Source organism: Achroia grisella, unplaced genomic scaffold, assembly GCF_030625045.1.
Source record: "Achroia grisella isolate CSIRO2021 unplaced genomic scaffold, CSIRO_AGI_Agris_v1 utg906, whole genome shotgun sequence".
Classification (NCBI taxonomy): domain Eukaryota; kingdom Metazoa; phylum Arthropoda; class Insecta; order Lepidoptera; family Pyralidae; genus Achroia; species Achroia grisella.
In genome coordinates, this window is record NW_026713064.1 from 1,881,004 (window position 1) to 1,897,658 (window position 16,655).

The window sequence follows — 16,655 nt, forward strand, 5'->3', positions numbered from 1 at the left end:
TAAAAGTAACTCAGAAATATATTATTAGAGAGTTCATAATTATACTAATATATATGAACTTAGATAATTTTTTAAATAACTATACCAAAAAATAATAATTACTGTAAATATGTACTTAGAATCTTAACATAATAATTATTACGGAATGTAATGCTTAGATTTTGAAGTTTTTTTTTTTTACTTTTTGTTTCGGAAGACGACAGAGATGCTAAATTAACAGATCTTTATAAAGAAATAAAAAGTAATTTTAACATATATCTATATATCGCATCAATATATTTAGAATAGGACCGCGCCTGAGGCGGTGGGTGGCAGGCAGTAATCGCCGATCTATCGCATACCGACTGGCGCCGGCGACGCTCGCTACAATTACGTTAACGTTACCTACACTAATTTCACGTTAACTTGTCTACATAATAATAAGTCTATGTATTTTCTATCAAATTAAATTAAAAATAAATAAAATATATTTATATATGCACTTGTTTCCGTTTGACCTTTATCTGTAATATTAGCGCCTAGTTTACATTTTGTAGTATGTACATTTAAACATTTATTTATATTTTTCATACTTGAATATACCATAGTGAAACAATTTACACAACAAAAAGAAATATTTTCTTTCGGTCCAGTCCATATAATGACAGGATTGTTGATACAGAAAAGTAAAACTCTATATTCAATATTTTAAAATATCTTTTAAAATATTGAATATATAATATTGTTTAAATATCTATCACCATTTATTTTATTGTGGCAAACACGCTTATATATCACCTTAACCATCGGCTATATACATGAACAGCACTATGAATGTCAGGTTGTGATGATACTCCCCGCGATACTATTCTTTCATTACTTACTAATCTAAGATATCATTCAATTCATTCTTTATAGTAATTACGATTAATATAATTTGACTACTTAACAAAATGTAATTTTTTTATTAAATAATAATGTCTAACTTTATTACACACATAAAGTTAATGAAGACACTGCCTGTAAATGTTAATACAATATCAATTAATTTCATAAAAGGATTTACCGAACATTGGGAAATTACTTATTCCTTTTATAGTATTAGAGCATGTGGCGCCTTATACTAAACTTAACGTTATTCTTTATAAAAGATTACACTAAACTTGCTAAGCGATAGCTAGCGCAAGAATAAAAGGTACTCGTACGATATGTAAATTTGCGGCATAAATAAAATCTTGTTTCTTAAATAGATTCCCGTAACTACATATAAAACAATTTTTATGTAGACATATTTGTATATAAATATTATTTAGTAATTTAAAGACAAATTTATCCATTACATTGTTAAGAAAATTTCATGAGTCAATTTCAAACTATACGTTTTTCGCAAATAAAATGTATTATATATAGACAGAAATATATAACTCAGTATAAAATCAGCTATATTAAATAAAATAATTAAAAAATAAACATACAAAATCACTAAAAATCGCTTGAAATGTACAATGGTGTAGGAGCTTTATTTGCGTATAGGTTGCGAAGTTGTAAGAGGTGTTAATAGTATTATATGAACACCCTTTTATAGTATATCTTTGTTGTAGCGTGAACACTATAGGTAATTTTGTTTATGTTATTGTTAGGCTATAATAATACACAGGTCACAACCTACGGTACCTATACTGTTGTTTATTGCAATTGAAGATAGGTGCAATCGAAAACAAAATTTTACCAACTTGGATATTCAATTATTTATTACTAATAATGATGACGAAAATAATAATGCAATATTACATCACTATTAACTATATAAATTTAATATGAGTATTTACTATTATTTTTAAATCTATATAAAGACTTTAGCGTAATTTATCTCTGTCGCTATCTGTCGAAACTAAATTAATTTAATATTTTTTTTGTAATTAAATTGTTAATTTTGAAATTTCCGAGTACAGATGTATAAAATGTATATTGCGCACTTAAATTATAGTGTTAAATTTACCAAGACATGAGTACCACGGACGTTACAGTATATTTTAATATTTTAGTGCTAATGGTATATTTACTAGTTACTAAATAATAATAATTATTATTAACTTTAGATCTTACTAAATGTATAAAATAATATGACATGCAGCATCCCGTAGGCGTATGCAAATATTAATAATGAAAACAAAATGATTTCAAACTATTGTCATTAAGTTTTTTATAAGCAATGGTTACTATTTTCTATTTGTTCGGCCATTGTGCTCTGTCACCTTGTTTTCCATTTCAGACATATTAAAAAACTAGAACAAATTGATTTACAGTTTTCATGAATTTTCAGTGCCATAAAATGTGTAGGCCAAAGACACAACTTTAAGACTGGACAGTAAACTCTTGAGCAGTTAGACAAACGATTCATTATCACATAATAATAGGCAATAACAATACTCAAATAAATTTACGATCGCGACGCATGCGTCCTTGCTATCTGCAATACAATGTTGCATCAATTCAATACTTTGCTGAACTTTACGGCTCCACATTTACTCAATAAACAATCCGCGGTTTGATTACGATGCAAAATAATTGTAGTACGATTGTTTGCCGCATATATAAATATGCACATTGTTGAATCTTATTTTCACCACATTATATCTATGGTCGGATATATCCACTATTTAATAAGGATATATATATTTAAGCAGTAAATTTTACTTATAATTCAAATTATAAACAAAATCAATGCCTATTCCAATATCGAGATATATAGATTTTATTTTTGAAAAAAATGACTTTACTATAATATTTCCATAAATATGCAATAAAATTCCTATTCAAAAATTATTTTTGAGATTGTGATTGTAAACAGGTGAATGATTCGGGATAATTCCTTTATATCCTTTATACAGAGTTACTAGCGGGACAAAGTTGTCTACTAAGCGATATAATATTACGGCATATCAAACTAATATTATTTTTTTACGAAATCTTTTATCAATTGTCAAATGGAACTTATATGAAAGTCATTTCCATATAATCTATAACCTTTTGTAGTATTAGAAACATTTAAAAGGCATTATAATACAGTAACGGCAGATCTGTGAATACGAAAGTCAGAACTTTCATAGACAGAAATTTACAACAAGTAGTAGCCAGTACTGTAAAAAGTTTTTATGCTCACCTTACAAACTCCTTGCACACATATCGCTCTGAAGCCAGGCCGAGTGCATGGCGTTCCATCTGCAACCAGCGCTAATGATGCGTAGAAGTGTTGACCAAGAGGTCTGCAGTTCAGCGTACAGGGAGAATCACCTGTACAAGGTGCAACAATTCATTCAAATTTAATTAAGTTTCGATAGAGCTTTGTATTTATTCAAAATAATTATATAAAAATACTAATACAGAGATGTTATTACAAAAATAACATATCTGATGTTATTTTTGTACTGTTTATCGCAAAACTTGTAATATTGATAGGTAATTTATAATATCGATTACAATATAATGATTATGATACTAAGTACTATTATATTCTAGCAACTTCGTCCGCATCACCTAGATAATTTGATTGTCTGCTTACGTTCTCGTCTGACATAAATATGATATATATGTTATGCATTTCCTTATTTTTTATAGTATCCATACATATATAAAGAACGAAGAGGTAAAAAACAAAGAAAAATGCGTTTACGTTAATAACATTAGTCAGGATACATATTGCGTTAACGTTCATAAACTCTATAATATAAAAGTCCTATAAGTACTTAAACATTGAATTATGCAAAGGCTAAACGAACGAATATTGAAACTAATAAGAATTTCCGTCTTAACCTGTTAAAGCTAGTTGAAATCGCATATTTACTGCATCGCATCTAGATTGAATACAATTCGTATAACTGGTATTCCATATTTAGTACAGACTTCATTAGGATTTCCTTGAACTTGTCATTGAATATTTGTTATATTTAATAAACGTTAGTAATAAGAAGAAATTATTCTCATATGTTTAAAATAGTATTTAAAAAAACGAATTTTTAAATACTATGCGGATAGGTAATACATATTACAAAATTCGTTTAGGAAATTACTTCATGATTATGATACGCGTATATTTATATTATGTGCCTACTTTAAACGCTAAAATACTTTTATAACAATATACCTACATATATCATACACCATGGTGTATTACAGATTATATTCATTTTGACTTCTTCTATATTTGATTTAAAGTAGGTACGTATTTTTTATTTATTAAATATGTATTGTATTTATGCGTTAACTATTATATTAAAAGTGTGTAAAATATAATATATACAAACCATCTATATATGGAACCCAAGTATAAAATCGTCCGCGGAAAGGTCTCCTGTCATATGTTGAACATTGTTCAGAGCGCATATCCGAAACACTTCCAGAACACGGCTGAAACAAAACAAATATCATTGCATACTGTATTCCATATCCGTCTTAGTCCAAGAGGCAATTTTCAATTAATATTATTAAAAAATAGTAGTGACCGCTAATTTAACATGTGTAGATAGATTTGCAGATCGACAGCATTTGATTTAATTAGTGAATGGATTAATAAAATTATACGTGGATTATTGAAATTGGCACAAATACGATTATTTGGAGTAAGCCCCTTGGAGAAGTTTTTTCCTAACTTAGCCTATTTATATACATAATAATATTATATTTATATACATAATAACATTATCTAAACAATATCTACATTCTGTGAAAATTTCATCAAAATTACTTATGCAGTTTTTAAGTGAAATTTTGACACTTTTTTGCTTCGTTAAAATTTTATTAGGTAATAAAGAATATTAAGATAGAAAAACCAAAAACAAACACATTTACATGTAGTTATATGTAGGGCATACGCTGGGCTAACATTGAAAGAACAATGGTAATCATGGAAACATTTTACAAGGCATGATATCGTAAATCAAACAATATTTATTAGAGTAGACTGAGTGCCTGCTTAACCTCTAAACCTCTAATAGCGTATCAATTAAGCAAATCATTGTAATAAATAAATAAATTACCCTGGACAATTAACACATCGACATCTAGTCCCACTGTAAGTAGAGCTTGTGTTATGGGTACTATACTACTACAACTGATATAAATATTTAGATTTTTTTATCAATACATAGAAAACACCTAGACCGATACAAACAGTTATACTTATGATTACAAAAGTATGCACAATTCGAGGGATCGAACCCGCAACCATAGGAAGTAAAGCGGTGTGCAAAATTGTGACCACTGAGGACGTCAAGATTTCTGTTTTATCTTACTAGATCTCTTTAGCAAACACATCAGAGAATAATAGGTAAACATAACTTAATTACTTGAAATGTTGTTCTATAAAAAAATAACAATCCTTCATCTCTTAAAAAAAGTAAAATATTTAATGCAATTCAAATTAGTGTCAGTATTCAAGTTGATTATTTTTAAAGTAGTAGGCTGCTTTAGAGATTTATTTATACTACTAGTACAATAACAACCGTGACGTACATGTAACATTTTATAAAACTGGAATAGCTATCAAACTAATGGAAAATCTCTAAGAGCTTTCAATACTAGAATCGTACGTATGGCAACATATTGCAATTTTCTGATGTTATCAAAGTATTGATATTTATAGGCCAAGTCGAGTCAAGACTCAAGGAAACAAGTTATAGTCATTATTTAATTATGAACATAAAAAAAATCTCGACTTCAAGTTTATTTATTTGTCACTTTTAGTTACGACAATGTAATTTAAAAAAAAGATTTATCATACCACTTTACTTTCCGATGGTGACGGGTTTGATACCTAACACGGTGCAAACATTTGTATTCATAAGTATGATTATTTGTGTCAGTCTGGTTGGTTTATATGTATATTATGTATGAATTAAAAAAAAAAATACGTTTTTGTATCAGCTGTCTAGTAACACAAACTCTGCTTAACATGGGACTAGATAGGCTGTTTGAGTTATCCTGGGACATTATTATTATTGCTCGTCTAGGTATTATGAACAACACCTGTGAAAAAAAGAACAAGTTTACAAGTCCAAAGTTTAGACTAGACGATGATATGCCAGCAAATCGTCAACTACTTTTCTATATTACATTAATTTATACCGAGGATTCCAATCTATAACATTACGGTACCTTAGATACTTATGGATATTAAAAAAAAAATAGTACTTACAGCAGTATTACACTCGTGATATCTCTTAGCAACACCTAAACAGTCTGCCTGTGTTTCTCTAGCCACTCTAATAGTTATTACTGGTGGAGCCAAGGTAGTGTTAGATGCTGTAGATTTAGTTCTGAAACAAAATAAAATATAAAAATCAATAAAATATATAAAAACATTAATTGTATAATATAAACGTACAAATCACATTTTGTGGAGCGTGGTAGACTAGTGATTCATTAACCCAACTTATAAATTTAAACACTAATAAGATCTAATCTGACCGACACCAACGAATTTCTTTATTAATTTTATCTATCTACTATCATTAAAAACCAAAACTAATTCATCAAATAACTTAAGCACATGAGATTTGCAAATAAAACCATGAGTGTCATATTTAAGATCAATGACAGTAGTACCTACTTGTTATATCTGCAATCAATGTTTAGCACTTGTCAGCACCTACCATACTAGTTTATCGCACCGCATATTTTAATTTACAGTCGGCTAAGATCTCTAATTTAGATATAATTATATTACCTAGATATTAATCTAAATCTTACATTTACAGATTGGCATCTAATTGCACTAGAATTACTTATGTAGGGAATATTACATATATATTAACACCATTACATAAAAAAACTGACAAATGTTCTTTAAAAATTAAGAAATATATTTAGTACTTTTAAAATTATAATCCTAAATATGTATTATTTGAAACTTGATATTTAGAAATATTTTTTTTGTAATTACGTGTATCTCAAAAAATATACTCAATACGAAACCACTTAGTAAATGTAAAATAAATCACATTACAAACGGCATAGCATACAATATCGTGTAATGAAATCAACCAGGTAACAAATAGCTTTGAACACGTTAATCTAATTTGGTGGTAAAATAAGAAGACAATTAGCATTCGAGTAAATCGGTCTACATTTTACTTCGGGTTAGGGTTGCCAATCAAATATATTTAAACCGTATTATAAGTTAAGTTGCAAGATATATTAACAGATATATAAATTGAAAAAAAAATACATAAATTATGAAAATGATATTCTGAATAATCAAAACTTTACGGGATTTCTATTTTATCAACGTTATTGTATATAAACCGATTGAAATAAAGCAACTATACATTTCTAAGTAAAGCTTACTGCAATACATCTACTTCTGAAAATGGTACCCATCCATATCGGGTAAGTCATTTTTAATACGGTCATGAACGAACAAATTAATAGACAAAAATTCTAATAATAATTATGTTTGGTTCAGTTACGTTGGTAAAGTCTCCTAATAATAATATATTTTCAATACAGACCGCGATTAGTTACTTATTTTTATTATAATACTAGCTGCACCTGCGTCTTCCTCCATGTGGAATTTTATTTTATTTTCCTAATATAAAAGTAGCTAAGCTTATTACATCAGCTACGTGCTAAAAAAAGTCCCGTGTAAATCGGTCTAGCTATTTCAGAGATTATCCGGAACAAATATACAGGCAGACAAAAATTATAAAAAATGTTATTTTCGTGTATGCACATACATATTCATATACACAGACAACAGACACTCCAATTTTATTTATATGTATAAATATGCATAAATAGCCCATTCACGTAATACCATTTATTACCAAATTAACTTAAATTTCATTTTTAACGGTTATTATGTTACTGCTAATATTTATATTACGAATAGTGCGGACAGCGACAGGAAACGGAAAATGAAAGGATTAATCGAATCGTGGCTATCTATATTGTGTACATTAAGTAGAAATATTAACTGATAAAAAGTTTGTGCTTAAAAAATATATATACGAAAAGAATTTAAGAATAGGACCCGGTCTCGAATGACAGACTTGTTATTTTTCTGGTCCGCATCACAGACATGCTAGGCAACGGTGATACTGCGCGATGTAACTAATTTCACCATAGAATCATTCAATTTAAACGTAAAATAGACAAACAGACACACTTTCTCATTTATAATATTAGTATGGATAAGTACAGCATTATATTATCAGCGCTACAATGTAAGGAAACCTGAATTAATGACAGCCCTATGCGAGAATCAAAGAACATTTATATTATCAGCGCTACAATGTAAGGAAACCTGAATTAATGACAGCCCTATGCGAGAATCAAATGTTCCTGACTCGCAACAGGACGCGTACATTAATTTAATGTAAACTCGTGTTTGAATATTCATGTCCACGTGGTAATGATTAGTTCCACTTGGTGTCTGTACTTAAGGCGGTCATAAGATAAGTTGACCACGTCAATAGGTCGAATGGCTCATAGTGGCGCCAGACTTAATAATGATTAAATCACAATAGAAGTAATTAAATGTCTTCAACAAATTGTTGGACAAATTGGCTAAGTAATCGTTATTATTGTATATATATAAAGGTCTACCTACTTTTATTATAACTGTACAGCTTACTTATTTGAGAATACATATTCCTATTAATATTATAAATGCAATAGTATCTATCAGTTTGTTTTTTACCCTTTCACTACAAAACGGTTCAACAGATTTTAATGAAATTTAACATGACGATAGATTATATCACGAGGACGAAAACAGACTATATTTCTTTTAAAATCAATCAGACGAAGTCGCGACTAAACGTTCAAAGAACGTAAATAATATGTTCAAAGAACGTTAACTGTATTTTTTCACATGATTATGAACATGTTTACTATAGTCACAGAAAGATCTAAACAGGTATTAACTCATTTTCTACCTATAGTTTTTTTGTATAGATGTATGAACGTTAGTTACAGTTGGATGTGATAAATATCAAGATTTTTGGATTTTATATTTTTGGGTTGCATCTTAATATTGAATTTTTATACTAGTATTTTTCACATGATTACGAGATTCATGTTTACTATAGTCACATATATTATAATATATATATATACATTTATTTACTATAGACGCAAATATACATTCGATTTTTAATGGTGCAAATACTTATGTATAAAATATAGGGTATAAATATAGATTCTATAATTTGTAAATAATGACGTGATCGTTGAAGGCCAATATAACAATAAAAAGTCATTGTCATCGACACCGCAATAAAATGAGACAATCAAATTTTCATCACAAGAATCATAAATATATATGTTAGACCATGAAGACATTCAAAGCTAGCTCCTTTTGAGGTCATAAATACTGATTCAAATTACTATCGTCCAACAACAGAATATAAGCAATATTTCATCCTCGCTTTATTGCCCGACTAATGAAATGTGTACACTGTCTGTATGTATGAGAGTTCATGACAAATGACGATGATCCTAATTTGTCGAGGATGTTATACGACCACTATCAGCAGGATACTTTTTACATTCTAATGAAAGAATATAATTGACGTAGATATAATTTACTACATATTTTGATGATGTTAAAATTTTTACTAATGCAAAATATTTTTATATTAACGTAAAATGTATTTCAATCCTGTATTAAAGACACAAAATGATAAAAAAAAAAACAATTTTACTAGTAAATTATAATAAGCAGTAGGTCAGGTTGCCTACTATATGTTACTGTAGTCTATGATCTACCGATGCACCAAATTTCATAGGGATTGTGCATCCATTTAAGAGTTATACGACCACTATCAGCAGGATACTTTTTACATTCTAATGAAAGAATTTATTAGATAAACGAAAATTTTGATGATGTAACTCAGTTGTAGTATGATAATCGCGTGGAAATGAAAAAAGCAGTAGTTACCACAGCACCACTACGGGAGGGCGAAAATTGTTAATAATGCGGTTATATAATAATTGAAGTCCCAATAATAATAATATAACCTGTCAGTTTGACCTCCACGCTGGTATCCATCGCTATCAACTCCTGGTGAATTCGCCATGATGGGCTAACTGATCTACCTCAATCTTCATCTCATCATCCTCCAAGGGTACAACGTACCGTTAACGCAGGCGAGTGCAATATTCCATATTCATGATTTAAAAAAAAAACAGGAATACGATATACAAACTCAACAAAGAAATAACACCATCATTACACTGATTTGTCCCAGTTCCAACGTAGCTCAGCCGCCGGCACCCTTACTAATTAAGAGCGACGGTATTTTGATTGCCTACTTATCTATGTAACAGCACTCTATATCTGGTCGTATTAATCCTGGATCCTTGGACGCTACAATTATCTCGGGTCGCGCGCATTCATTTGAACATAAATAGATTCTTGTATAACGGTTTGTCGGATCACTTTGTTCAGGTTATTGATGGGTCGATCGATAATTAAAAAAACGTGATAAATGTCTATAAATGTATGTAAATTAAACAAACAACAACAACAATTAAATGTAACAATTGAATAATAAATAGTAAGGTTTATAAGCAAAAGCTCTTACCGTATAAAGAATTTCAACGTCGCAAACAATCTATATATCTTGATGTATATGTAATTTTTAGACCAATGTGTAAATTTACTAATAAATTATATTTAAAAATAGAATATCGCATTTATCTTAAATATAAACATTATAATCTACTGCCAAAAATATAAAAATCTAACAATGACTAGAAGTTTTTTTTAGGAAATTATTAAAAAAAAATCTATTGCTAATTACCAGTTTAATCAATTAATTTTAGGGAAACAATTTGGTATTAAACAAAACCATACTTACGAATTTACATTAAATAGCAGAAGATATATATGTGCACTTCTGACTTATCTAGTTGATATTTATTTTTATATTCTATATATATATATATATTTCTATACCATCACTATTATATGTATATATATGAGTATATATTACAGTATCACTTGAATTATTATTATACGCGTAACTTAATTATTTATTTTAGTCTCTGTAATTACGAAAATAGACATGCCTACTTAGTTTTGAAAATCTGAAACCTAATTACAAATTGAAGTATTTCCGGCAAGAAATACTTTATAGCATGGAATAAAATTATATTCTAATGTTACATAGTAAACTATTCATTTCCTCGGTTCTGTGTTGTAGAACGAAATACAATTAAAAAAAATATATTTAAAAACTTAATTCCTTTATAAAAACTTGTATTAATACTGTAGTTACTAAACTTTTTAAAGAAAGTAGATATAAACAAAATATAAAAAGAACACTGAGCTAAACATATAAATTCTTTATATGAATACCTATAGACGATTTCAAAAGTAATCTCTCATTAGTAGGTAACTACAAAATGTAGACAAAATAGAGTTTGTCTTCTTTATCGAGGTGCGGTAATCGTGGGCTCATTACCGACTATCGACGGTGATGCATGTCAATCAAGCGGCCGAGTGCAAGCAATCAATGCTCCAACTACAATAACAGCTTGTTACAAGCTTAACGCTACGGGGTTTCCATTACCTTAATTTGGCCGATAAAAACCGTACGGGGAGGTCTTAGGGTCATGCTTAGCCTTTTGACCCTTAGCGAGCGCCGCGCCGTTTACACTTGGCGAAAATTGACTATTTCATTCAATTTCATAAATTCCTTAATCGATTATTTCTATCTCGATTATAAGTACTGATGAAAAATAGACTCACGATTTCACGATTTTCCCAATAATTGAGGTTGTCAGAGATTAAGTCTATTTGGGGCAAGAGCTTCTAATTACAATTCTCATTTATTTAGAATTCTTCAGAATATACATTACCATCTGTTACCCGCAACTTATAAAATATAAGTATGTTCGTCTTCGAGATACGATCTATTTTTATATAAAATTTTATTAAAAATATAACAGTACAAGGTAAAACAGATAGGCAGACTCAGTTTGGAATTCATAATATTAGAATGGATATAGTATATAATATATTGTATATGTATATTTGATATAAAACGCTTATATTTTAATCTGTAGAAAAGTAATAAAGACTAAAATCTGCATACAACATATAGGTACATTATAAATTGTCTAGGCATATGTAATAATAAACAGAGAAAACTTGCGGTAATTATTGTATCATATTAAAATGTTTATCCGTATAAAACTGAGTCTTATACATATAGAAGTGAAAGTTTTATGACAATCAGCCATTATCTAGTGGTTTATTTATAATGTTCTTAAATCTCAGTTATTACAATATCATTAATAAAGCGAACCTACATAACAACGTTATTATCTATCATTAACAACAGTTATACTATTAACGTAACCATAACACTACTTGTATTTTAAAACAGCTTGTTTTAAAACTTGTTGCTAAATTTTAAATACAGCTATTCACACCTAAGTGGTTATAATATCTTAATTTTGATATGAAAGTTCATCCGATAAAATCTAAGATATTAAACGATAAAATGTTTACCATAATTTTAATTTACATTATAATTTCACAGCTCTATAAAATCATCCGGCTACTAATTCTCTGTCCACGATTAGGTTAAACGGATCGCTTAATGTATGCTCACCGTACGATTAGTCGTGTTGTGTAGACGCGGCCGAAAGCGAATTACCGTAATGGGCGTATAAATGGTAGGTGTTTACAATTTTTGCTTTTATGTACAATACATATTATAAGTCATTAACTGATGAGTGCCTTGGACCGTGGCCATATAATAACCTGGTACTTTACAGAAATATGTATCTTCTTTACGCTTTACAAAATAAGAAAGACGCTAATATGCTTCTCAAATTAATATACCTAATATGAGGCTTTATCTCATAGAAAATTGGATAATAGCATGAAATATTTTTTTTTATTTTTACAGTTTTAATATCATATAAAAGATATACAATTTTAGTTTATAAAAATAAACCGAGCGTAATTTAAATAAGAAGTTCTGGTAAAATATATCTTATACCTTGGAAGAAAATTGTTTTATAGGAAAGTGAAATATTTTCTGGGGGTGAAGCAAAAAATACACCTATATGATAGATATTTATAGTAAGTTTTGTGTGTGATCTTCAGTTAATGTGTAAGAGAATCACGTACGTCACGCCGTTATTTCTATCAAACATTAAATTTATAACGTTAATAATAAAGAATATTCTTTATGTTGAATAAATAAATCCCAATAATAACGATAATATAAATTTTACGGTTTAAATTTCAATTTGGTTTAGACGCAGGTACCTAGTTAGGTAGAAAATTCCAACAGTTGGGCGGAATATACCCATTATTTATATTAAGAAAAAAATGTTTTTCTAACCTTGGTAAACATTGGCGCTCCTGAACTGCTACTCCACCACCACAGGTTCTTGAACACCGACTCCAAGTGCCCCAAGTACTCCACACATAACCCTCACTTTGATTGCCTTCTGTTACCTAGAAAATATATATTTAAGTTTAATAATACATTTTTTCCTACTTTTCACCAAACTTTGCCGTCAATAGCTTTCTTTTCTGGAATAAACCAAACGTACACTGTAAAAAGTCGTCCATCATAGCCTTCAGAAATGCCAACGTTTGAATGATATCAGGGAGGTTTAATGATAACATGATATTTATAGTACTCATACTTCGTTTATATAGACAATGGTTTACTTAGTCCTCAGGAATATCAATTCCAAAAGCAGCTGTGAGTAAGTTTGTATTAAAAATATAAATTGTGCAAGAATCATTACATAATATAAAACAAAGTCGCCGTCGCTGTCGGTCCGTCCCTAAGTATCTTTAAAACTACGCAACGGATGATGATTTGAAGCGGTTTTTTTAATAGATAGAGTGATTCAAGCGGAAGTTATATATGCATGTACACCCGGGCGAAGCCGGGGTGAGTAGCTAGTTATATATAATTATATACAGCTTTTTTGTATGTGTAAACCAGGTACCTCTTGAAATACTTTGTGCACTTATTATTGCGCATTGAGGTGTTATATTATTATCATAATTATTACAGTACAAAACCATTAATAAATGTTACCTGCGGTGGAAGTGTGGTGGTATTGGTTGCTCTGGTAACCATCGCAAATTCGATAATTGCAGCTATCCTGTAAACAATTGAGCATATTAATTTAATATTTATTTATACAAAATATTTATTTCTGATCAATACCACTTCAATCTTATGGCAATACTTAGAGATAGATAAGTATATAACAATGTTATGAATATATTTTATTCTAATAAGGCCTTACAGAGAGCACGGTGCATTATGTGTGGAAGAATAAAGTATTTATTGCGTAACATTTTCACAAAGTTTATATATGGCATCATAAACATAATCAGTTAAAAGCATACAGTATGCTACGTATAAACGTCGTTTAAAGTAAAGCTAAACAGAGAAGATAAATAGAAATAACTCAATTCGACAGTTTAATAGCACATATTGAAAAAGCCCTTAGAAAACCCGCAATTATCGTCGTTATCCGCAAACAGTTTGTCGGTATAACGATACTTCACACGATGCTCTCACGAGACGTACAAGGTAATGAGCTAACAACATCCACTTAAACTTTAAACCATTGTCTAAACTAAACTATAGTTCGAGTAGTGTTGTCACTTATATCGATTTATAAAAGACGATCGCATCGATTTGTTTACAAAAAAAAATGTATAATTAATCTCATTTAATTTGAATGTATCCTTAGTTACACTACAATATATTAAATCATTATTAAAGGTAGTATAGGTCTGCTTGGTTTACATATTACATATTGCTGGTTTTTAGATTAACATCTATGAAAATATAATAAATCCTCTGGAATATTATAAGATTACGCGAATTAACATGTAAATGATTTTGTATTTATTTGTGTTGATGCTGATTTTGTATGTATATATATATCCAAAATTTGAAATTAGTCAGAATTACTTATCAGAATTATTTATAAATATAGTATACTAATATATACATATATTTTAGTTTGTTTACTTAGTTGAATATGCTCATATTAAGTAAATAGGTAACACTGGAATAGTTATTCAATTCAACAACTGAATTGAATAACTATTCCAGTATTGGAGAGCCCATTTATCTAGTAAGGCTATTTAGCTAGTTACCTATTTACTTAAGAGTACATAAATTTATGCTCAGTCAGACGATAGAACAAAAAAATTAGAGATATACGTGTGTATTTTCTTAATTTTTCCTTCTTAATTTTTGACATGCGAGTAACTATTTTATTTAATTAACAACATAACTATGTTGTAATTAGATATACAACATAGTTATGTTGTAGATAGCAACATTTAAAAGTCTCAGTTATGAATTTAAATGTCGTTTAAACATTCATTGACAACACTATTAACAAATGAAGTCTGTTGAAGGTATAGTTAACAAGTGACGCTCGTGAGGTGAACTAGTGGGCGCCGCGCAATGAAGCATGTTAAAATGCCTTTATTTTGTCTTTTTAGTTTACTTTACTTTCTCAATTTATACTAAGGAGCAAGAGGGTTGAATTGTATAAGCAGCAAGAGATTAGAAAATAAATTAAATTGAAACGCAATCATTTCTTCTGTAGTTTTTGTTATATCAAATCGAGATTCATTTGCTGGTACCATAAAAATTTTAAATATTATATTTTTACCAGTTACTTTTATCTTCGTCAAACCGTAACAAATTTCGATTTCGAGACTCGAGTTCGTGTGACATTAATTTTATTAAAAAATATGTTACATATTCATTTCATTACAAGATATTTTTGTACAACACAATAAAAAGGTGCTTGTTTTTTTATAAGAAGGATTTCAATTCCATTGTATTTCTGTATGTAATACGACCATTCTAAATCGATTTTGATACAGCTTTTGTAATTGCCAAATTGTTAGAGTATAACTTGATACACAAGAAGCATAGATTGATTTAGGAATTTGCAATCGTTAAAATAAACGCTCTTTTCATTATGACAAATTAATAAGTTCCGAAGTGATATTCCTATAGCTCTTTTAATCGAATTTTACATAACTTTATCCAAGTTAACAGACAAATATAATCTGTAAGGGAGAGAAAATATTATTAGAAATAGTAGATCTACTATCAGAAATGTACCATGTCTCATCGATTTCCATGCAAACTGTTTAAAAAGTATAGTTGTTAGATCCTGCTGAACTCACCAGGACACTTAACCTCGACTTTATGCACATCCTAAAGTAATCCGCAAGTAGATGGTGGTAAAATAATCGAGCGTATACGGTTAGTACAAATAAACAATTTCATACTCATACTAATCATAAGGAAAAAGAGCTATAAATTATTTTGCATTCAATTGCAGATTTACCTGTACATACGAGTGTCAGTCATACAACCGCGAGTCGGCTGTCGACAACCCTATATCGGTGTGCACCCACGCAGTTCTCAACACGTTGCGCAATCTGACATCTCCATTAGACGTTTTGGAGTTTGAACGTTACATTTTGGAAGAGCACCGAATGCAACCACATCGCGCGCATTAAAACTATCGAACGACTGTAGAACACACTAATGAACGTCTTAAGTGGTTTATTAAGTGCCGATCGCCGTTATTTTTATGTTAAAATCACATCGCCCTCAACTGTCCTATGAGAATTTTTTTATGGCTGC

The 16,655-nt window shown here is 29.4% G+C and overlaps 2 protein-coding genes across 3 annotated transcripts in view; one reads left to right on the forward strand and one right to left on the reverse strand.

Moving 5' to 3' along the window:
• LOC131853863 (proteasome subunit alpha type-4) overlaps nucleotides 1-16,655 on the forward strand; it is a 182,936-nt gene that overhangs the window by 124,710 nt on the left and 41,571 nt on the right. The gene's annotated exons all lie outside the window — the stretch shown is intronic.
• Nucleotides 1-16,655, reverse strand: part of LOC131853862 (thrombospondin type-1 domain-containing protein 4-like) — a 67,545-nt gene that overhangs the window by 24,316 nt on the left and 26,574 nt on the right. For both annotated transcript variants that reach the window (XM_059204932.1, XM_059204933.1), the window contains 5 exons: nucleotides 14,058-14,124; nucleotides 13,344-13,459; nucleotides 6,173-6,293; nucleotides 4,284-4,386; nucleotides 3,143-3,273 (listed from right to left, as the gene is read on the reverse strand). In XM_059204932.1, the coding sequence (XP_059060915.1) occupies nucleotides 3,143-3,273; nucleotides 4,284-4,386; nucleotides 6,173-6,293; nucleotides 13,344-13,459; nucleotides 14,058-14,124 (538 nt within the window). The remainder of the gene's footprint in view (nucleotides 1-3,142; nucleotides 3,274-4,283; nucleotides 4,387-6,172; nucleotides 6,294-13,343; nucleotides 13,460-14,057; nucleotides 14,125-16,655) is intronic.